At 39.1% G+C, this 23,393-nt stretch overlaps 1 protein-coding gene and 1 pseudogene across 10 annotated transcripts in view; one reads left to right on the forward strand and one right to left on the reverse strand.

Annotated features, from left to right (window-relative positions):
• The window catches only part of MIA3 (MIA SH3 domain ER export factor 3), a 71,111-nt gene that overhangs the window by 13,432 nt on the left and 34,286 nt on the right, over positions 1–23,393 (reverse strand). For 8 of the 10 annotated variants that reach the window (XR_008477904.2, XM_078356462.1, XM_035280645.3 and 5 more), the window contains 9 exons: positions 8,401–8,532; positions 4,884–4,905; positions 3,345–3,433; positions 3,018–3,095; positions 2,825–2,935; positions 1,555–1,626; positions 1,270–1,374; positions 488–610; positions 273–384 (listed from right to left, as the gene is read on the reverse strand). Coding sequence is in view for 9 of the 10 variants with exons in the window: in XM_078356462.1 (XP_078212588.1) it covers positions 273–384; positions 488–610; positions 1,270–1,374; positions 1,555–1,626; positions 2,825–2,935; positions 3,018–3,095; positions 3,345–3,433; positions 4,884–4,905; positions 8,401–8,532 (844 nt within the window). In the remaining variant the exon portion in view is untranslated. Of the gene's footprint in view, positions 1–272; positions 385–487; positions 611–1,269; positions 1,375–1,554; positions 1,627–2,824; positions 2,936–3,017; positions 3,096–3,344; positions 3,434–4,883; positions 4,906–8,400; positions 8,533–9,482; positions 9,761–23,393 lie in introns of those variants that run through there. The other 2 variants (XM_035280647.3, XM_035280646.3) reach the window with 1 other exon arrangement.
• LOC118149545 (prefoldin subunit 5 pseudogene) lies at positions 12,016–13,203 on the forward strand (annotated as a pseudogene).

Raw genomic sequence — 23,393 nt, forward strand, 5'->3', positions numbered from 1 at the left:
TTAGAGGTGTAAGACATGACCAGTGCAGCTCCCGTGCACCTTCTAGTCTCAATGGGATGTAAAAACACAGTCAGTGTTCCTTGCATGCTTATTGCTACACCACACCCTAGCAATCCACCTCTGCCCAATGCAAATAGACATATACACAAATCCAGTGATATGTGTTAACAACTCTAAAGCTTAAGAAGAAATGCAGCCAGCTGAAAAGTAGCATTAGTGTACTTAAAGACAGGAAGGGAAAAGGGGTCCATCCTCCATGAGACTCATCTTACCTGCCGCTTCTCCACTTGCTAATTCATCTGAATCATTTCCTCCTTTAGTTTGACCCTCAGATTCAGATTCACATTCTAATCGATTCAACTGTGTAATGCAATTAGTCAAAGCCTAGAAAAGAAGTAAAAGGGCACTAAGAGTCTTTCCAGTTTAGTTCAACAGATTTCATGATAATTCACAAGAATTAAGCTTGTATTCATGAGAAGGTACTTACATTAATATTACCATCCTTGTGAGTAAGAGCTACTTCCAAATCTTTCTGAGACTTCTCTAATGATTTGATTTGTTCACTGAGCTCGGCATGTAATTTACTCCAGTCTTCGATTTCCTGCTGCAACTGAAAAGTTAAAACACACGACTCCCACGGGTTAGGGCTTCTGCACGGGGGACAAGACCAAGTGAATGAGACAGGGAGGTAAGGAGCCATGCCTCTCCTTAGCCTGTCACTGTGGGCTAAGACCTTGGTTAAGTGGGAGGAGAGAGTGACCCCAATCCTCAGAGCCATAGTGAGAACATCAGAGCTGACAATGAAATTGATCTTGTTTATTGCATCCTTCAGAAAATTATAGCCAATTCAAATAATTTACTTCCAGAAGGAACTGAAGGGCTCATCCTACTATCTCTCAAGTCTAGACGATCATGTAACCTTCCCTTTGCTAGTGAAGCAGTAACTACTAAAAGGAGGGTGATAAAATATCTAATTCTTAGGTCTAAAAAGTCAATCTATTACCCACTTAAGGCTACTCAAGTTAATAGTAATTGGTGTTTGACAAAACAAGACTAAACACTCTGATAAGCAAAATAAATTGTACAGAAAACCCGGGACAGAAAATGTATACCTATACTCAATTTTGGAAGCATAGTTTAAACCTGGCGTATCTAAGAACAGAATCCTGCATGTACATTACCTTGAAAATAGATCTGAAAAATGGCATTCATGTGATATGATACTGGGTTCTCTATCTGACATGACCCAGGGCATGTACTTTCCTTTACCTGCTCTTTTTTCTTCTTAAGCCTAGCATTTTCTTCTTGAACCCGACGGCATTCAGACTTCACCTTCTCTTCACTAAGCTTAGCTTCAGTAAGTGCAATTTGAACCTAATGCAAAACACTCCTATTAGTAAATTAATTCCAAAGAAAACAAAAAAAAAGTTACTTTCCCAACCCAATATCACGTAGTTTTTGTTTTTCGCACATTTTAGCACATGTCAAATTTTTGCTCCTCAATAAAACTATGATATGGTTTTAATATCCTGCAGGAATTATAGTCAGCTTTACCTCCGAAAATTCTGAAGCATTCATGGAAATAACATCTTTTAACTTCTCAATAGATTTCTTGTTTTCTGATATCTGCCATGTAAAAACAACACAAAATGCATATTAGGATTTCAGTAGAAACACTGGGATATACACTAAAAAGAGGAAACATCAACAAAGTATATCCCAGAGCCATCCTGTGTTTCAGGTAAAAGCAGGTTTTTCAGTTTTGCCCTAGGGAAAAATCAAGAACTTAAAGAGATAAGGGAAAATAATCAAAGGCATAAATATTTCATGGCATACACAACCTTCCTTGTTAGAATAAAATGTGGTAGACGGCGAGACTAAAAGATGAAAGAAAAGAAATTGAGGAAACTTTCAAGTTAACCAGTTCAAATCAATGTGGTTTTTTTCCCCTTGGGGCAAGAGAGAGAAAAAAAATCCCCAAGGTACTGTAAAAATTCTCTTGCCTAAATTAAAAATGGTAGAATTGGAGTGAGAATAGACAGATCATGCATATACAAGAATTCCAAATCATTTATGAAGATCCTGGCTCCTCAAGGGGATAGGGCATAATCCTTCACTTTTTAACTGTGGGCTGTGTTGCTAACCTCCTTCCAAAGAGTACAATAATGCAAAAGGTTAAAAAAGAAGTAATTTTACAGTGAAGAAACCTGGCAATAGTAAGCTCAGTGAGGTCATCAAGATTAATAGGATGTGGGATTTGTGGGAACCCTCTTTACTATCTTTGCAATTTTTATGTCATTCTGAAACTATTCTATTAATAAAGTAAAATGCTTATAGCGAAAAAAAAAACACTTTGCAAAACAAACATACAAAAAAAACCCAAGGACTGTTCAACTGGATTGTGGTTTCTTAGTTTCCCCACATGTTTTGGAGGCAGAGCCAAGCAATACAATTACATAGGGTTGAGAACCAAAATCCTTCCAAGGCCCGTAAGAGTAACTTCCTGTGTAAGTACCTAAAATCCCACAAAAACGGACAGAAGTAGGTTCAACATCCCTGACTCGCACTCTTACTTCACAGAACACCATGGAAAATAAAAAGTTCAGCTCCAAAAAAAAAAAAAAAAAAAAAAAAAAAGGCTAGTCCGAAGGTAGTGAGTTATCTCAATTGATTGTTCACAGTCAGTTACAGATCGAACTCCTTGTTCTACTCTTTCCCCCCTTCTTACTACTGCACTTGACTAGTTAAAAAAAAAAAAAAGTTCAACTCCATCTACAGAGTTCAAAAACCAATTATTAGTAACACTTAGCAGCAAAACTCTTACCAAATCCTGATTCTTGACATTCTGTTCTCTCTCAGATTCTAACATAACACGAAGATTTTTAGCTGTGTCACCCAGAATTTCACTATTTTTTTCAAGTGTCTTGATTTTATCCTACAAAAAAGATATTAAGATTAGTTATACTTATTAATTTTAACTTTTGTTTTAAAATGTAATCACTGAAAGAAGTTTTTACCTTAAATTTAATTGCTTCATCAGAGAGAATCATATTTTGTTTCCTGGTTTCTTCAACATGTTTCTTTGATTCCTTGATCTACAAGAAATAAAGCATTCAGACTCCACAAAAACACGGTATTGTGCTATTGGAACCTACTTTGAAGTGACTGACCTCTTATAGAAGAAAACAGCACTTTACACATATGATTGCTTAAGATCTGGATGGTTTAGAGGAATTAATGGAATAATAAATATTATTTTAAAATACCATAGTAACCGAACTATAAGACAGGTGAAAATCATTCAAGCTGGGACCATGGGAAAGAAAACAAAAGAATAATTATACCTTCTGTTCATAATTTGACAATTTCTGTACAAGTTCTGTATTTTCTTTCCGAATAATCTTCAACTTCTCAGAAATCTGCTGTTCGGTGACTGAAAAAAGAAAATATATAAGGGTATTATGATCACTAAATGAAACTGAATTACCCAATGTATCAGCAGAAAGACATGTTATCTGGCACTATGAGGAAAAAGAACTTCTTCGCATAACTATTATGGTTTTGAAATGTGATATGGTTTGGATTGTGTCCCCACCAAATCTCAAGTCAAATTATCGTCCCCAGTGTTGGAGCTGGGGCCTGGTGGGAGGTGATTGGATCATAGGGGTGACTTCTCTTGAGTGGTTTATCACCATCCCTGTGGTGCTGTTCTTGTGACAGTGACTGAGTTCTTATGGAGACTGGTTGTTTAAAAGTGTGCCGCACCTCCCCGCTCACTCTCTCTTGCTCCTGCTCCTGCCATGTAAGACGACCTGCTCTTGCTTTGCCTCCTGCTATGGGTAAAAGCTCCCTGAGGCCTCCCCAGAGGCAGATGCCACTATGCTTCCTGTATAGCCTGCAGAATTATGAGCTAATTAAACCTCTTTCTCATAAATTACCCAGTCTCAGGTATTTGTTTTTTTGAGACAGGGTTTCGGTCTATTACCCAGGCTGGAGTTCAGTGGCACAATCTCAGCTCACTGCAAACTCCACCTCCCGAGCTCAAGCAATTCTCCTCTCTCAGACTCCCAAGTGCCTGAGACCACAGGTGTGTGCCACCACACCCGGCTAATTTTTGTATTTTTTATTTTACAGAGATGGGGCTTCTCCATGTTGCCCAGGCTGGTCTCAAACTCCTGAGCTCAAGCAATTCTCTTGCCTTGGCCTCCCAAAGTGTTGGGATTACAGGCATGAGCCATCCCACCTGGCTTTGGGTATTTCTTTACAACAGTGTGAGAACAGATTAATACAAAAAGCAATCTGCTAATAGGAATAAGAATGTAAAAATATTGTTACAATTTAAGAAGAATATAATAAGAACCTTTATTTCAATGAGAGTCTAATTTAAATTTATTTCCAAGATGGGAAACACAGTAAAATGTTATAGGTCAATATTCCTCCCTGCATGAAGCATTTTTTCTTCTCAGAAAATGGCATCGCTTCAAATATGTCATTGGCAAAGAGAAACAGAAAATGCAAGCATGCTGATTTATATTTCTAGTCCTGAAATTATCTACTTAAATAAATATTTAATATGCTAAATTGTTAGCACAGAAAAACTGGTCACATGTAATAAACTAGTACATCAACGTTTAAGGTAAATCTGCCCCCAATGAAACTAATCTTCTCCCTACTCTCCCAATTTCTTCCTCCTCATCTCCTGTCTCAGTTGGTAGCATCACCATTTATTCTATCATCCAAGCTAGCAACCTAGGAAGAGGAGAGTTTTCATAAGCTGTAAGTCAGTCAGACATCAGAAGTCACTAAAACTACTTCCATATAAAACCCATATCAAACACCAATATAGACGAATAGTACAAATAACAACAAGTGTAAAGATTTACCTTGATATACTCTACTCTTCACCTAGAAAAGACAAATAAAAATGAAATTTTATGTCAAACATTTCATTAATAGGTGTATACAGTTCCTAACACAACAGTTGGAATTGTAACCAAATGAGAATTTAATAAGTTTGCTTTAGCATAATAAATCCACAAGGTTAAAACATTTAAAAAGGTTACAAAAGCATTTCAAGGTTAACAGTAGTGACATGTTGCAGTCTGACAGATGAAGCACTAAGATAAATATCTTACTCCGCAGCTAAAGATATGTTTACATACCTAAATGAACACCAGTCTCATGAAATGAGCACTTAACTTGAATAACAGAAATGGCTAGTATTTTTATAATAAATATATTAACATTTTATTTTCTCAAAGTCACTTATTTGACAACTCCAAAGAGCCAGAATGAAATCTAAAAACACTGACTACTCAAAAAGACTCTGAGGAAACAAAATTAAAGGTATAATCTTCATACTAAGATACACCTCTTTTGCTTTCCAGAAAATATCTGAGAAATCCTGTTCAAAGTTGACTACTGGCTGAATTTAGAAACGATTCTATTAACACTAAGGCAGATCATTTGACTTTCTTAGACCACTAAAAACAGTACTCATGAACCTGACAGGGAAGGGAAGACTGCTAGAGGAAAATGCACAAGCAACGACACAAATGACAACTATCATCTTCCTGGAAGGGCAGGACCCAAATCATCCGCCAAAAACAGCACTAAATTATGGGACTAAAGCCAAGCAGTAACTAATTTTTAAAAAAGAATATTACTAAATTTCTTTGCAACCCAGAACATATTTATCCCTTTCAAATGTTATAAATGATAAGATACTAACACCAGTTCACAAATCCCCCATAATAGTCTCACTAAATTAATATACTGTTTATATAATACACTGTATAATATGCTATTATATATAATTAGTATACTGTATAAATAATAATTACAGTATCTAAATCTCACTTAAAATACTATTACTATAGGAATATGCATTCAGAAATTTCCAACATGCAAACAAATTACTCTCTCTCTAACGGCCTTGCTAATGAGAGCAAACTTCCTGTGCTCCATTTCACCCAAACTAACAGGCAAGCAGAGACCAAGGTTCCAAAACTCAAATGCTGAGGCTGAGGAACAGCAGTTAGGACAGAGGGCCTATATAACTTTCTGAAAAACAAAAAAGGTGTTAGACTTTTTTTATTAATAAATAGGAGAAACAACAGTGGGAAATGTAAAATGTTTTCACCTTTTCCCCTTCCATTTACCCTTCGATTCTCCCTTTTTATCTGAGAAAAAGGCCCGTGAGGTTCGAGAAAGCCTCACAGGAAAAAAGACCCTTCTTTATAAGTGATTTTATAATCAACTGTGAAAGCAGAGAAAAATTATTAACGATGATATATGTGATATAATTAGGACATCAGAAGAAGAATACTTAGTTTTAGAAAGATTTGCATTCAATTATTTTGGCCATTTTAACTTAAATTTCAATCGAAAGCTTTTCATATCTGCAAAGCTCATTGATACAAAATAATCTTCTCCTAATTATGTTAAATAACATATTCTCCCAAATATGTTAAGCTAAATGCAATACAGTATAATCATAAGTAGGTACAAGTATGAGTATATACACTTACACATACATAGGTTTAAGTCTGAAAGATAAGTTCTGCACAGAAGACTAAAAGATTAAAAAGACTTAATTGTGTCTTTGCACATGATATAATCTGTATTCCCAAATAAAAAATATTTTGAGTAAAATAGTACATAATCAAATCAGAAACACACATCTTTTAAAAACTGAAAACTTACCTCATCTAGATAAAAGAATTTTTATCATTTTGTTGTATTTCCTTGCAGCATTTATTTTCTGTGTGTATACTGACGACAGTTTGTCTACACCTTAAAGGCTTAGTTTCTACTTTTTTTCTACTTCATGTTAAATTGTGAGTATTTGTTGTGCTCCTGTTTTTGAATTTTATAAAGCAGACTAATATCCCATTATATGAACATAAAATAATTTAACAATTTTCCTACTGTGAATCACAGCAGGTTGTGCAAAGTTTTCACTCTAATAAATACTGTTCCACTGAATGCTCTTATGTAAGATATTTATAACTTTTTTTTTTCATACAGATTCTCACTCCGTTGTCCAGGCTGGAGTGCAGTGGCACAACCTGCCTCCCCGGTTCAAGCGATTCTCCTGCCTCAGCCTCCAGAGTAGCTGGGATTACAAGCTTCTGCCACCACACCCAGCTAATTTTTGTATTTTTGGTAGAGATGGGGTTTCATCTTGTTGCCCAGGCGGGTCTCAAACTCCTAGCCTCATGTGATCCACCTGCCTCAGCCTCCCAAAATGCTAGGATTACAGGTATGAGCTATCAGGCCCAGCCATGCAAGATATTTAATGCATGACTGGTTATTTCTTTTCTTTTCTATCTATTTATTTATTCATTTGGAGATGGAGTCTCACTCTGTGGCCTAGGCTGGAGTGCAGTAGCACATCTGGCCTCACTGCAGCCTCCACCTCCCAGGTTCAAGTGATTCTCTGCCTCAGCTTCTCAAGTAGCTGGAATTACAGGCATGCATCATGACACCAGCTAATTTTTTAATTTTTGTAGAGATGAAGTTTCATCATGTTGGCCAGGCTGGTCTCAAAATCATGGCCTCAGTGATCTGCCTGCCTTGGACTCCCAAAGTGCTGAGATTAGAGGTGCGAGCCACCGTGCCCGGCCGACTAGTTATTTCTTTTGGATAGATTACTAGACATGATATTAATACAATATAAAAGGAGATAACCATTTTTAAGACTTCTGACACACATCATGAAACCACTTTTCAGGATGGCTCTAAGAATTCCCAATTCTACTAACAGTGTACATATGACCTATCCAATTGTTTTTTTTTCCTTTTTGAGTTGAGATAAAGATCCAACTTATTTTTATTTAAATTTTGATATACGGGACATATAAATTGAAATTTTCCCATCCAGATTATACATGTTATCTTGTTTACTTAAGAATTTATCAACACAAAAGCCGACTGCAGTGACTCACACCCGTAATCCCAGCACTTTGGGAGGCCGAGGCGGGTGGATCACAAGGTCAGGAGTTCAAGACCAGCTTGGCCAAGATGGTGAAACCCCATCTCTACTAAAAAAAAAAAAAAAAAAAAAAAAAAAATTAGCTGGGAATGGTGGTGGGTGCCAATTATCCCAGCTACTCAGGAGGCTGAGGCAGAGAACTGCTTGAACCCAGGAGACGGAGGTTGCAGTGAACCAAGAGCTGCCTGGGGGACAGAGCAAGCCTCTGTCTCAAAAAAGAAAAAAAAAAAAAAAAAAAAAGACAGTTTACCAAGACAAAAATTACACCAAATTATTTTACAGGGTTAGCTTGAATTAAAAGTGTTAATTTCTGTCCATGTTAATAACTAAAAAAGAAACAAAAGGGCTATGATTATAAAACCATACTTGAATTTATGAGATATAGTATACATTAATTTACTCACAACAAGGATAGTTCTCCAGAAGAAAACAGCAACTGAAGCAATTCCCAAGAAGGCAGTGATAATAACAGGTTTCCATGGCAGTCCATAAAAATCAGGCCCAGGCTGAACATCATCAGGCAATGTAGAAACTAGCTGAAAACGGCATATTAGAAATAATGAGAAATCTTAAAGAAACTTAACATAAAGCAGTCACAAAGACTCATCCATAGAAACTCTAAAACAACTCTGTCAGATAACTATCCCCTCAAAAATCTTCCATAGCTCTCACTGCTTCAAGAAAAATAGGACACTGGGAGTCTCATACTTAGTGTTTGGCTTGTAGTGTTTCAAAGTATTATGAGTCTAAATGTCTTTAGGTTGAGCATGTATTTCTAGTTTGCAATAGGCCCTGATACAATATGTTATCTAAAACATGGCTGGAATCTCTCTGGATCATACTTTTCTCTTGAATAAGTTGTATTTTTTTGCTTAAGAAAACACATAAGACAAAAAAACCTCAGATATACACGTGATCAACTTTTTATGGCTAAAAATAAAACCAATATTATGATAATGAATACCACAAAGAAGTGCTATTCCTCTAAGACTTACAATCTTAAATCAACTCTTACATAAACCAAGAACAAACGCTGAGTAAATTATGATAGCTCCTGATAACCGATCTACATAAACCGCTTTGACTTTAGTGCCTTAATTCTAAATATTTCCTTGAAGACAGTACATTAAACACCTGTCTGCTCTATGCTGTTTTCACGGTCCTCTGCAAGTACACTATCATACCGGCCCCATCTCCCAACAGTGCCGGGGGTTATAGTGAAAAGACCTGTAGGCTGTGTTTTGATCATGACTATACACCAGAACATAAAGTGCGGTCATTACGTTAAGTACTCAATTAAAACAAAAGTGACGAAACCTCACACACACTTCCACCTGACTCCCTCAACAGCATAAAACGTCTTGCCTTCCTCGGATCTGACACGCCGTTTCTCCTTTGCATAGACAATCGGTGCACCCACTCTGCTTAGAATTCGTCCACCCGCCTGCCAAAGGTGGGGTCCCTCCCTGGGAATGGGTACCCTCACCTCCAGCAGCTGGGCTATGAAGGCTGCGTAGAGCACCGACAGGGGTCCCAGAAGTTCCGGGTCCCCCGGGGTGGCGGGGAGAGAAGATACAGTGGCAGGTACTGAGTCCATTGTGTAGAACAGCTGAACACAAGCTGTTCTTCCCTGCGGAACCGCACTGGGCCCCCGTGTCTCAGAGCTTCCTCCTTCGGAAAGGCTCCAGTTCAGGGGGCGGACACTGGGATTGAACTTCGCCTTTCAGCTGCCGGCATTTTCGCTTTAGGCCTCCTGTAAAAGACGTCATCAGCCACTGCCCCCTGGCGCACGTCACCGCACCAAAGGAGACGGCCCGTAGGGGCGGGGCTAGAGTGGACGGAACCAACCGCCGAGGGAGCGGGGGGGGGGGAGAACAAATAGAGCTGGAGCGGAAGAATCCAAGTAAAGAGGGCGGGGGTGACTGGAGCTTCCGCCAGGAACCCGCGATTTAAAAAAGCCTGGAGCGAGGAGGCCAGGGAGCTACCCAGAGGACGATTGTGGGCGGCAGCTGGGTAAATGGAGAAAGGCAGGCCTCTCGTGCCAGCCCGGAGCTGGCCCTTCCTGTCACAGCGTGGAAGGACCACTATTCAGATGTGGTGCCATTGCCCTGCGCGGTCTTTCTGCCCTGCCCACTGAGTCCTCTGCTTACTGTTCCGCCTCCAGGCCTCCATTGCACACGCTCTCTTACATTCTTGCTGACACTATTAAAAAGCCTTACCCAGGAGTCATGTCATCGTGTCACCTCCCCCCCATGCACATGAATTCAGTTATGGGTCCCACTTTTTATTTTGGACAGTGGCTGTGGGAAGAGGGAGTCTCCCTATGTTGCCCAGGCTGGACTCGAACCCCAGGGCTCAAGTCATCTGAGAAGCTGGGACAAGTGGCTGGCCACATCTTAAGGTTATATGGCTTGTGGAAAAGAACAAGGATAATGAATAGTATGGAAATCACATTCCAAAAGTTGAAGAAACTGGGGGCATTTGATGTGTGGGACAGATGATATCTATAAAGATACAATTCTTAGACCTTTAAAGGTCTAAGATAAAAGTATTTGTAACATATTTTGAAGGATTAATATTCCTAAAATATAAAGTGCTTTATAAATAAGAAGATGGCAGCCAGCAAACCTAGAGAAAAATGGGCTAAGGAAATGAGCAGATCCCCCTATTTTTGGCCAGGCTCAGTGGTTCACGCCTGTAATCCCAGCATTTTGGCAGGCCGAGGCAGGGGGATCACAAGATGGATTCCAAGAGATGGAAACCATCGACTAACATGGTGAAACCCCATCTCTACTAAAAATACAAAAATTAGCTTGGCATGGTGGCGCGTGCCTGTAGTCCCAGCTACTGAGGAAGCTGAGGCAGGAGAATCGTTTGAACCCTAGAGGCGGAGGTTGCAGTGAGCCAAGATCAAGCCACTGCCCTCCAGCCTGGCAACAGAGCAAGACTCCATCTCAAAACAAAACAAAGAAAACCTAAAGTCAACTCAGAGGAACAATCAAGCAAGAAGAAACAGGAAAACCCTGAGAAAGAAGAAAAATGAAGGGTGCAATGTGAGAGGAGAGTGGGATCTATAATCACAGAATGGTGCTAGCCCAAGAATGCAGACAGATCACAGGGCAGAATAAAAAATCCAGAAATAGACCCAACTGCACTGGAAATTTGGGATACAGCAAGTCAGCTGGGGAAAAACAGAGTTTCTAATAAGTGGTATTACATATCTAGATAACAATATGGAAAATGATAAAATTGGATCTTTTTCTTAGCATTCATAAATTCCAAGTGAATCAGAAACCTGAATGTAAAAAATGAAAACAAGTAGTAGAAAAAATTGTGTGAATGTCTCTATGTATTAGGTGAGTGGGGAAGACCTTCCTAATTATGTATCAAAATCCAAAAGTAACAAAGGAAAAGATTTGTAAATTTGATTACAGAAAAACAAAAAAAAACTTGCCCAACCCCAATCCACAAAAATTGCAAAATAAGCAGAGTTGGCAATGATAACCTAAGAAGAAATATTTGTAACATATTTTGAAGGACTAATATTCCTAAAATATAAAGAGCTTCATAAATAAAAAGATGGCGGCCAGCAAACCTAGAGAAAAATGGGCTGAGGAAATGAGCAGATCCCACGAAAAGAAATGCAAATAATTAAAAAACACAGAAACATGCTCTGCCTCTCTCATAATAAAAGAAATATAAATTGAATCTTACAATGAAATATGGTTTCTCACTTACCTTGGCAAGATCCAAACATTTGACAACACACTCTAGGTGAGAGAATGTGGAGGAAGCAGGCACTCTCATTCTCTGCTGATTTTTATATAAAATAATACCACCCTATGATTTGGAAATGTCTCCCAAAATAACTTGTTTATTTACCTACTGACTCAACAATCCCACTTCTAAAGATCTATCTCAAAGATACCGGGAATCTAACAAAAAATGCTGGAAAAAATATACGCACAAAACTATATTATTAGAGCATTACTTACAACAAAAGACTGGAAACAACCAAAATGGTCATCAATGAAAGACATACTGAATACAATGAAGTATACTGTGAAGCTATAAAAGAAAATAATTTTATATACTGCTAGGGTATGGTGTCAGAATACATTTTTTTAAAAGCTGAAGTAGAGGTCTATCTTCAAGTTGAATAAAAGTCTACATTTATCTAAGAATGTAAGGATTTTTTATTTACAGCTTTGAAGGAAATATGACATTAGTAAGTTATGTGTATTTAAAGTGCATGGTTTAATCATTTTGGCATATGAACACACCTGTGAAACCATCATTGCAACCAACATAGTGAACCTCCCAAAGTCTCCTTATTCCCTTTGTAATCTCCTGCTCCTTTTCACCCTTCCCTGCTCCCCAAGCAAAATTTCTGCTCTAGATTCGTTTGCATTTCGTAAAGTTGGATATGTATGTAATAATGCATGATTATTATTTTCTCTAGCTTCTCTCATTCAACATAATTTGAGATTCACCCACATTGCTACACGTATCTATGATGGTTCATTTGTTTCTATTGCTGAGTAGTATTTCATTGCATGAGTGTACCACAATCTGTTTACCTGTCACCTGTGGATGGATACTTGTTTTTTTTTCCCCAGTTTTAGGCTTTTATAAGTAAAACTGCCAAGACTATCACGGCAATAAATCTGCTGCAGCTAGAAATGCTCAAGAACCAGCTGGACCAGGAAGTGGAGTTCTTGTCCATGTCCACTGCTCAGCCCAAGGTGGTACAGACCAAGTATGTAGAAGCCAAAGACTAAACATGCTGAATAAGAGCAACGAGGGAAGAGAATTACTCATCCCACTGACAAGTTCTATGTATGGCCCGAGAAGCTGCATGATGTGGAACATGTGCTCATCGGTGTGGGAACTGTGTACCATGTAGAGAAGATAGCTGAAGGTGCCAAGGACTTCCTCAAGAGGAAGACAGACTTCCTAACCAAGCAGATGGAGAAAATTCAGCCAGCTCTCCAGGAGAAGCAAGCCATTAAACAGGCTGTCATGGAAATCATGAGCCAGAAGACTCAGCAGCTCACAGCCCAGGGGGCAGCTCAGGCTACTGCTAAGGCCTGAGAGTTTGTTGCAGAAATGGAGCAGAGGGACAACCTTTGGGTGTGGCTTCCTGATGCCAGAGAAGGGAAGGGTCTTATGTTTAATGCCAATAAATGTGCCAAAATAAACTGTCAAAAAAATTGATCTACAAGTCTTTTTAGGCACGTATAATTTATTTTCACTCTGGTAATGTCTCTTGGGTAAATGTTTAGGAGACGAATCGTTAGATCATATGGCCGGCATAGGTTTACCTTATTAAGAAGCTGACAAGCTGTTTTCCAAGACAGCTGTACCACTTCATACAGCTATCCCCACCAGCAGTGTATCATACTTCCTGTTCCTTCACATCTTCTCCAACACATGGTATAATCAGTTTTTAAAAATTTACCCTTTATATTAAGTGTGTAGTGGTAACTCATTGTGGATTCATTGACGTTTCCCTGATAATTATGCTGAGCATGTTTTAGTGTGCCTACTTGTAATCAGTACATCTTCCTTGGTAAAGTATTATTTCACTGGGTTACATTTTAGATGAATTTTTAGAGTTCTCTGTGTATTCTGAATACAAATCTTTTATCAGATACATGCTTTGCAGTAACTCTTGCCCAGTGTGTAGTTTGTGTATTTTGAAGATATCTTTTTATTTTGATTAAGTCTAATTATCAAATTTCTCCTTTATGAATCATAATTTTGATGTTCACTGTAAGAAGTATTTGCCTAATCCAAGTTCAATAAAATTTTTCTCTTAATATTTCCTTGAAATTTTATAGTTTTAGGTTTTCCATTTAAGTCTACAACATGCTGAGTTAATTTATGTACACAATGTGAGGTATGGCTCAATTTTTTGCTTTTAAGTATCGAATAGTTTTGGTACCATTTGTTGAAAAGACTTTCCTTTCTCCATTTAACTGTCTTTGCAGCTTTGTCAGAAGTCTACTGTCATACACGTATAAATCTATTTCTGGATTTTCTATTTTGTTCCAATGGCCTATTCATCTACTGTCCTAATTACTAGAGGTTTATAATAAGTCTTGAAATTACATGATGCTTGGGCTATTCTAGGTTCTCTGAAATGCAGAATTAGTTTGTATTTAAAAAAATTCTTCTGAGATTTTAATTGGGGTTATGTTGATGCTAGTGATCAAACTGGGAAGCTTAACAATATAGTCTTCTGACCCACAAACAAGGCATCTCTCTCCATGTATTTAGGTCTTCTTTAATTTCTATCAGCAATATTGTACCATTTTCTTTCTTTTTTTAAATTGCATTTTAGGTTTTGGGCTACATGTGCAGAACATGCAAGATAGTTGCATAGGTACACACGTGGCAGTGTGTTTTGCTGCCTTCCTCCCCTTCACCCACATTTAGCATTTCTCCCCATGCTATCCCTCCCCAGCTCCCCCTGCACTGTCCCTCCCCTATTCCCCCCAATAGATCCCAGTGTGTAGTGCTCCCTTCCCTGTGTCCATGTGTTCTTATTGTTCATCACCCATGTATGAGTGAGAACATGCAGTATTTCATTTTCTGTTCTTGTGTCAGTTTGCTGAGAATGATGTTCTCCAGATTCATCCATGTCCCTACAAAGGATATGAACTCATCATAATATTCCATGGTGTATATATGCCACATTTTCCCAGTCTAGTCTATCATCAATAGGCATTTGGGTTGGTTCCAGATCTTTGCTATTGTAAACAGTGCTGCACTGAACATTCGTGTGCATGTTTCCTTATAGTAGACTGATTTATAGTCCTTTGGATATATACCAAGTAATGGGATAGCTGGGTCAAATGGAAGTTCTATTTCTAGGTCCTTGAGGAATCACCACACTGTCTTCCACAATGGTTGAACTAATTTACACTCCCACCAGCAGTGTAGAAGTGTTCATATTTCTCCACATCCTCTCCAGCATCTCTTGTTTCCAGAGTTTTTAATGATCACCATTCTAAGTGGCGTGAGATGGTATCTCAATGTGGTTTTGATTTGCATCTCTCTAATGACCAGTGATGATGAGCACCTTTTCATATGATTGTTGGCCTCATATATGTCCTCTTTTGTAAAGTGTCTGTTCATATCCTTTGCCCATTTTTGAATGGGCTTTTTTTTTTTTTTTTTTCCTGTAAATCTGTTTTAGTTCTTTGTAAATTCTGGATATCAGCCCTCTGTCAGATGGTAAACTGCAAAGATTTTTTCCCATTTTGTTTGTTGCCGATTCACTCTAGTGACTGTTTCTTTTGCCATGCAAAAGCTGTGGAGTTTGATTAGCTCCCATTTGTCTATTTAGGCTTTTGTTGCCAATGCTTTTGGTGTTTTGGTCATGAAGTCCTTGCCTACTCCTATGTCCTGGATGGTTTTGTCTAGATTTTCTTCTAGGGTTTTTATGGTGCCAGGTCTTGTGTTTAAGTCTAATCCATCTGGAGTTAATTTTAGTGTAAGGTGTCAGGAAGGGGTCCAGTTTCTGCTTTCTGCACATGGCTAGCCAGTTTTCCCAACACCATTTATTAAACAGGAAATCCTTTCCCCATTGCTTGTTTTTGTCAGGTTTATCAAAGATTGTATGGTTGTAGATATGTTGTGTTGCCTCCAATGCCTCTGCTCTGTTCCATTGGTCTATATCTCTGTTTTGGTACCAGTACCATGCTGTTTTGATTACTGTAGCCTTGTAGTATAGTTTGAAATCCGGTAGGGTGATGCCCCCCGCTGTGTTCTTTTTGCTTAGAATTGACTTGGCTATGCGGGCTCTCTTTTGGTTCCATATGAAGTTCAAGGTGGTTTTTTCCAGTTCTGTGACGAAAGTCAACGGTAGCTTGATGGGGATAACATGGAGTCTGTAAATTACTTTGGGCAGTATGACCATTTTCACGATATTGATTCTTCTTAACCATGAACATGGAATGTTTCTCCCTCTGTTTGTGTCCTCTCTGATTTCGTTGAGCAGTGGTTTGTAGTTTTCCTTGAAGAGGTCCCTTACGTTCCCTGTGAGTTGTATTTCTAGGTATTTTATTCTTTTTGTAGCAATTGTGAATGGCAGTTCATTCTTGATTTGGCTTTCTTTAAGTCTGTTATTGGTGTATGGAAATGCTTGTGATTTTTGCACATTGATTTTGTATCCTGAGACTTTGCTGAAGTTGCTTATCAGTTTCAGGAGTTTTTGGGCTGAGGCGATGGGGTCTTCTAGGTGTATTATCATGTCGTCTGCAAATAGAGACAATTTGGCTTCCACCTTTCCTATTTGAATATTCTTTATTTCTTTTTCTTGCCTGATTGCTGTGGCTAGAACTTCCAGTACTATATTGAATAGGAGTAGTGACAGAGGACATCCTTGTCTAGTGCCGGATTTCAAAGGGAATGCTTCCAGTTTTTGCCCATTCAGTATGATATTGGCTGTTGGTTTGTCATAAATAGCTTTTATTACTTTGAGATCCATTCCATCGATACCGAGTTTATTGAGGGTTTTTAGCATAAAGGGCTGTTGAATTTTGTCAAAGGCCTTCTCTGCGTCAATTGAGATAATCATGTGGTTTTTGTTTTTGGTTCTGTTTATGTGGTGAATTACGTTTATAGACTTGCGTATGTTGAACCAGCCTTGCATCCCCGGGATGGATCCTACTTGATCATGGTGGATAAGCTTTTTGATGTGCTGTTGCAATCGGCTTGCCAGTATTTTATTGAAGATTTTCGCATATATGTTCATCATGGATATTGGCCTGAAGTTTTCTTTTCTTGTTGGATCTCTGCCGGATTTTGGTATCAGGATGATGTTGGTCTCATAAAATGATTTGGGAAGGATTCCCTCTTTTTGGGTTATTTGGAATAGTTTCAGAAGAAATGGTACCAGCTCCTCTTTGTGTGTCCGGTAGAATTCGGCTTTTTTTGGGTGGTAGGCTCTTAATTGGTGCCTCAACCTCAGACCTTGTTATTGGTCTGTTCATAATTTTGGCTTCCTCCTGGTTTAGGCTTGGGAGGACACTAGTGTCCAGGAATTTGTCCATTTCTTCCAGGTTTACTAGTTTATGTGCATAGAGTTGTTTGTAATATTCTCTGATGATGGTTTGAATTTCTGTGGAATCTGTGTTGATTTCCCCTTTATCATTTTTTATTGCATCTATTTGGTTATTCTCTCTTTTCTTTGTTATCAGTCTGGCTAGTGGTCTGTCTATTTTGTTGATCTTTTCAAAAAACCAGCTCTTGGATTTATTGATTTTTTTGAAGGGCTTTTTGTGTCTCTATCTTCTTCAGTTCTGCTCTTAGTTTTTTCTTGTCTTCTGCTAGGTTTTCAGTTTTTTTTTTATCTTGTTCCTCTAGCTCTTTCAATTTTGATGATAGGGTGTCAACTTTGGATCTCTCCACTCTTCTTATGTGGGCACTTATTGCTATATATTTTCCTCTAGAGACTGCTTTAAATGTGTCCCAGAGAGTCTGGTATGTAGTGTCTTTGTTCTCATTGGTTTTGAAGAACTCCTTTATTTCTGCCTTCATTTCATTGCTTATCCAATCAACATTCAGGAGCCAGTTGTTCAGTTTCCATGAAGCTGTGCAGTTCTGGGTTGGTTTCTGAATTCTTAGTTCTAACTTGATTGCACTATGGTCTGAGAGACTGTTTGTTATGATCTCAGTTGTTTTGCATTTGCTGAGGAGTGCTTTACTTCCAATTATGTGGTCAGTTTTAGAGTAGGTGTGATGTGGTGCTGAGAAGAATGTATATTCTGTGGATTTGGGGAGGAGAGTTCTGTAAATGTCTATCAGGTTTGCTTGTTCCAGGTCTGAGTTCAAGTTCTGGATATCCTTGTTAATTTTGTCTGGTTGATCTGTCTAATATTGACAATGGAGTGTTAAAGTCTCCCACTATTATTGTGTGGGAGACTACGTCTCTTTGTAAGTCATTAAGAACTTGCCTTATATCTGGGTGCTCCTGTATTGGGTCCACATATATTTAGGATCATTAGCTCTTCTCTGTCTCTTTTGATATTTGTTGCTTTAAAGTCTATTTTATCAGAGATGAGAATTGCAACTCCTGCTTTATTTTGCTCTCCATTTGCTTGGTAAATCTTCCTCCATCCCTTTATTTTGAGCTTTTGTGTATTCTTGCATATGCAATGGGTATCCTGGATACAGCACATCGATGGGTTTTGGCTTTTTATCCAATTTGCCAGTCTGTGTCTTTTGATTGGTGCATTTAGCCCATTTACATTTAGGGTTAATACTGTTATGTGTGAATATGATACTGCCATTTTGATGCTAGCTGTTTTGCCCATTAGTTGATGCATATTCTTCATTTTGTTGATGCTCTTTAGCATTTGGTATATTTTTGGAATGGCTGGTACTGGTTGTTCCTTTCTATGTGTAGTGCCTCTTTCAGGAGCTCTTGTAAAGCAGGCCTGGTGGTGACAAAATCTCTGAGTACTTGCTTGTTCGCAAAGGATTTTATTTTTCCTTCACTTCTGAAGCTCAGTTTGGCTGGATATGAAATTCTGGGTTGAAAGTTCTTTTCTTTAAGGATGTTGAATATTGGCCCCCATTGTCTTCTGGCTTGTAGGGTTTCTGCTGAGAGATCTGCTGTGAGTCTGATGGGCTTCCCTTTATGGGTGACCCGACCTTTCTCTCTGGCTGCCCTTAGCATTTTCTCCTTCATTTCAACCCTGGTGAATCTGACGATTATGTGCCTTGGGGTTGCTCTTCTTGCGTAATATCTTTGTGGTGTTCTCTGTATTTTCTGCATTTGAGTGTTGGCCTGTCTTGCTAGGTGGGGAAATTTTCCTGGATAATATCCTGAAGAGTTTTTTCCAGCTTGGATTCATTCTCTTCATCATATTCAGGTACACCTATCAAACGTAGATTAGGTCTCTTCACATAGTCCCACATTTCTTGGAGACTTTGTTCATTCCTTTTTGCACTTTTTTCTCTAATCTTGGCTTCTTGTTTTATTTCATTGAGTTGATCTTTGACTTCTGATATTCTTTCTTCTGCTTGGTCAATTCAGCTGTTGAAACTTGTGCATGCTTTGTGAAGTTCTCGTGTTGTGTTTTTCAGCTCCTTCAATTCACTCATATTCCTCTCTAAGTTGTCCATTCTTGTTATCATTTCCTCAAATCTTTTTTCAAATCCTTTTTCAAGGTTCCTAGTTTCTTTGCATTGATTTAGAACATGTTCTTTTAGCTCATGGAAGTTTCTCATTTCCCACCTTCTGAAGTCTAATTCCGTCATTTCATCACACTCATTCTCCGTCCAGTTTTGTTCCATTTCTTGTGAGTATTTTTGGTCCTTTGTAGGAGGCAAGGTGTTCTGGTTTTGGGTGTTTTCCTTCCTTTTGCACTGGTTTGTTCCCATCTCTGTGGATTTATCCACCTGTCGTCTGAGTGGTTGCTGATTTTCCGATTGGGTCTCTGAGTGGACATTTAGATTGTAGATGATGAAGTTATTTCTGTTTCTTAGTTTACCTTCTAACAGTCTGGCCCCACTGCTGTAGGACTGCTGAGGTCCACTCCAGGCCCTGCTTGCCTAGGGAGCTTCTGTAGCAGCTACGGAACTGTGAGGGTTGCTACCAGATTCTTCTTCTGCTATCTTTGTCCCTAAATGATACCTGCTAAATGTCAGTCTGATCAGTCCTTTGTGAGGTGACTCTTTGGATATACGGGGATCATGGAGCTGCTTGAGGAGACTGTCTGTACTTTATAGGAGCTCAAGTGCTGAGCTGTGAGCTCCGTTGTTCATTCAGGGCTGCTAGGCAGAAACGTTTAAGTCTGCTGCAACAGAACTCATAAAGCCCCCATTTTTTCCTCAGGTGCTCTGTCCTGGGGAGTTAGGGCTCCATTTATGAGTATCCGTTGCACTGTCCTGTCTGCAGTGGTTATGCTGAGCTGCCGTGGGTACCCTGTTTCCATGGGCACCGCCTTGTTGCTGTGCGCTCTGCCCTGGTGCCGTGGGCTCCGCCCTGCTGTCGTGGGCTCCGCCATGCTGTTGTAAGCTCTGACCTGCTGTCATGGACTCTGCCCTGTTGCTGCGGGGTCCACCCTGCTGCCCTGTGTAATTCCCTGCAGTCCTGTTTATATGGGTGTGCTCGCCTCTGTAGTGGCAGACTCTCTGTTATTTTGGGTTGCCCCAGCAATGGCGGGTTGCCTCAGCAATGGCAGGCTGCATCAGCAATGGCAGTGTAGCTCCATAGGGGTCAAGTGCCTCAGTAATGGCCGATGCCCCTCCCCGCCGAGCTTCACTGTCCTGGGTTCCTCTGTGCTTGCCATGAAACTCTCAACCCTGAGCATTTCCAATTGCTGTTTTGTTTGTTTTTGTGGGGGTGAAACCTGCTGAGCGTGATCACCTGGCTCCCTGCCTCAGAGCCCTTTTTTTTTTTTAAGTTGAGCGGTTGACTCTCTCCCAGGTGTTCCAGTTGCCTGCTGCAAGGGTGCCGAAATCTGTGTGATTTCCCGTGCAGTTACCCACTGCACTGGCTCAAACCACATTGCTGCCCGGGAATCTCCTGGGCTGGCTTTCTGTTTAAGTCTCGTTTAATCAGATGTATGTGCTAATCTGCCTTCCAAAATCTCCAATTGCTGGTTTAACAGGGCAACCAAAGCAGCATATTTTGTACAGAGTGTCGCTGGGCTGCGGCCTTGGCCCAAACAGCCATGCTGGCCCAAACAGCCGCACCGGCCCAAACTGCCATGTGGCCCATGGGGCTCTTACACCTGGGAATCTCCTAGTCTGTGGACAATAAAGATCCATATGGAAATGTGGCGTCCACTCACCCTCTTCAGATTGACCGGGAGCTATAATCCTGAGTTGGTCCTACAGCGCCATCTTCCTAAGTCCCAGTCCCAATATTGTACCATTTTCAATGCATATGTCTTACACACTTTTTGCCACATTTAACCATAAGTACTTCATATTTTTGATACTATTATACATGGAATTTAATTTCAATTTCCAATTGTTCATTGCTAGTATATATAGATACAATTGCTTTTAGATGTAAATTCTTATCTAGGAACCTTACTAAATTTAGTACATCTAGAATTTTTTCTACATCCCACCAGATTTTATGCATGTTGACGGCAAATAAGACAATTTTACTTCTTTCCCAATCTGGATGCATTTTATTTCTTTTTCTTGCTTTAGTGCACTGGCTGCTGCCTTACCATGTTGAACAGATGTAATGAGATTAGACACGCATTTCACTTCTGGATATTGGGGGAAAACAATCATTAACTACAAAGTACGATGTTCATTTTCAGTTTTTCATAAAAGTGATTTAAGTTCCATTCCTAGTTTGTTGATATATTTATTGTTTTTTAAATGACATAGTAATCAATTTTAGATTTTTTTCAAAGAAGTTTTTCTGTGTTTATTGAACTGAACATATGGATTTCTTTTTAAAGTTTGTCATTACGGTTAATTTTACACTGATTTTCAAATGTTAAATAAACTCTGTATTTTTGCTATAAACCCTATTTGGTCATAGAGCATTTTCTTTTTATATATTGTTGGATTTGACTTGCTAAAGTTTAGAATTTTTTTACCAATGTTTATGAGAGATACTGGTCTGTGGTTTTTCTTCTTATTTGTCTTGTCTTTGCCTTGTTTGGATATCCTGGTAATATTAGCTTCATAAATCATCTGGGAAGTTATTTTCTGCTCTTCAGTTTAATATAAGAGTTTGTGTAGAATTCATATTATTTCTTCCTCATAAGGTTAATACAATTCAGCAGTGAAGCCATCTGGGCCTGGGGTTTCCTTTGTGTTTCCACACAAAGGGGTTTTTAGCTATGAATCCAATGTATTTATTTATCTTTTTGAAAAGAAGTCTCTCTCTGTTGCTCAGGATAGAGTGCAATGGCATGATCTCGGCTCACTGCAACCTTTGCCTCCCGGGTTTGAGCAATTCTCCTGCCTCAGCCTACCGAGTAGCAAGAATTACAGTTGTGTGCCACCACGCCTGGCTAATTTTTGTATTTTTAGTAGAGATGGGGTTTCACCATGTTGGTCAGGCTGGTCTCAAACTCCTGACCTTGTTATCTACCCACTTTGGCCTCCCAAAGTGCTGGAATTACAGGCATGAGCCACCATACCCAGCCAAATGCAATTTATTTAATAGTTGTAAGGTTATCTGTTTCTTCCTGAAAGAGCTTTTGCAGTCTGTATCTTAGAATTTCTTCATCTAAACTGTCAAATTAGTTGACATAAGTTACTCATAATATTCCCTTATTCTCATTCTAACACCTAAGAATCTGTGGGGACGTCTTTCTGATCACTGCTATTGGTATCTGTATCCCTTCTTTCCCTGTTCACTCTGGCTATTAATCTCAAAGAACCAGGTTTTGGTTACAATGATTTTCTCTCTTTTCCTTTTGTTTTCTATTTCAGTGAATTATGCTCTTATCTTCATTATTTCTTTTCTTCTACTTAACTGAAAATTAGTTTGCTCTTCTTTTTCTAGTCTCTTATGGTAGAAAACAAAGTCACTTACTTGAGACCTTTTTTCTTCTCTAATATAGGTAGTGCTATACATTTACCACTAGTGCTGTGGCAACACTGTACATATTTGACATTTGTTTTCATTTTATTTATTTATTTCTTTTCTTGAGACAAGGTCTCATTCTGTCACCCAGGCTGGAGTGCAGTGGTGCAATCTCTGCTCACTACAGCCTCAACTTTCTGGGCTCAAGCAATACTCCCACTTCAGCCTCCTGAGTAGCTGAAACTACAGGCACATGCCACCATGCCCAACTGTGTGTGTGTGTGTGTGTGTGAGAGAGAGAGAGAGAGAGAGAGAGAAAGAGAGAGAGAAAAAGAAATAGGCTTCCAATATGTTGTTCAGGCTGGTCTCAAAGTTCTGGGCCCAAGGGATCCTCCTGCCTCAGCCTTCTAAAGTGCTAACATGACAGACATGAGCCTGTTCCTCACCTCTTTTGATTTTCATTTATCTCAAAATAATAATTTCTCCTTTTCCCTTTAAACTCATAAGATGTTCAAAAAGAAGTGTGCCATCTAGTGTCCAAATATTTGGAGACTTTCCAGATCTTTCCATTATCAATTTCTAACCTAATTACACTGTGACAAGAACACACTTTATACTACTTGAATCCTTTTCTATTCATCAAGACTTGTTTCATGGCTGAGATTATAGTTTACTTTGGTAAATGCTCTTCCTGTGTGGACTGTTCTATCACCTGACATTCTTCACTCCTTTGTGTAGTTCCATTATTTCCATCTGTTGTCATTTTCCATATGCCTAAAGGACTTCCTTTAACATTTCTTATGGTGCAAACATACTGGTGAATTCTTTCAGCTCTTGTATGTCAGTGTCGAAAAAGGTCTTCATTTCACCTTTGGT

The sequence above is a fragment of the Callithrix jacchus genome, chromosome 19, assembly GCF_049354715.1.
Source record: "Callithrix jacchus isolate 240 chromosome 19, calJac240_pri, whole genome shotgun sequence".
Lineage (NCBI taxonomy): Eukaryota > Metazoa > Chordata > Mammalia > Primates > Cebidae > Callithrix > Callithrix jacchus.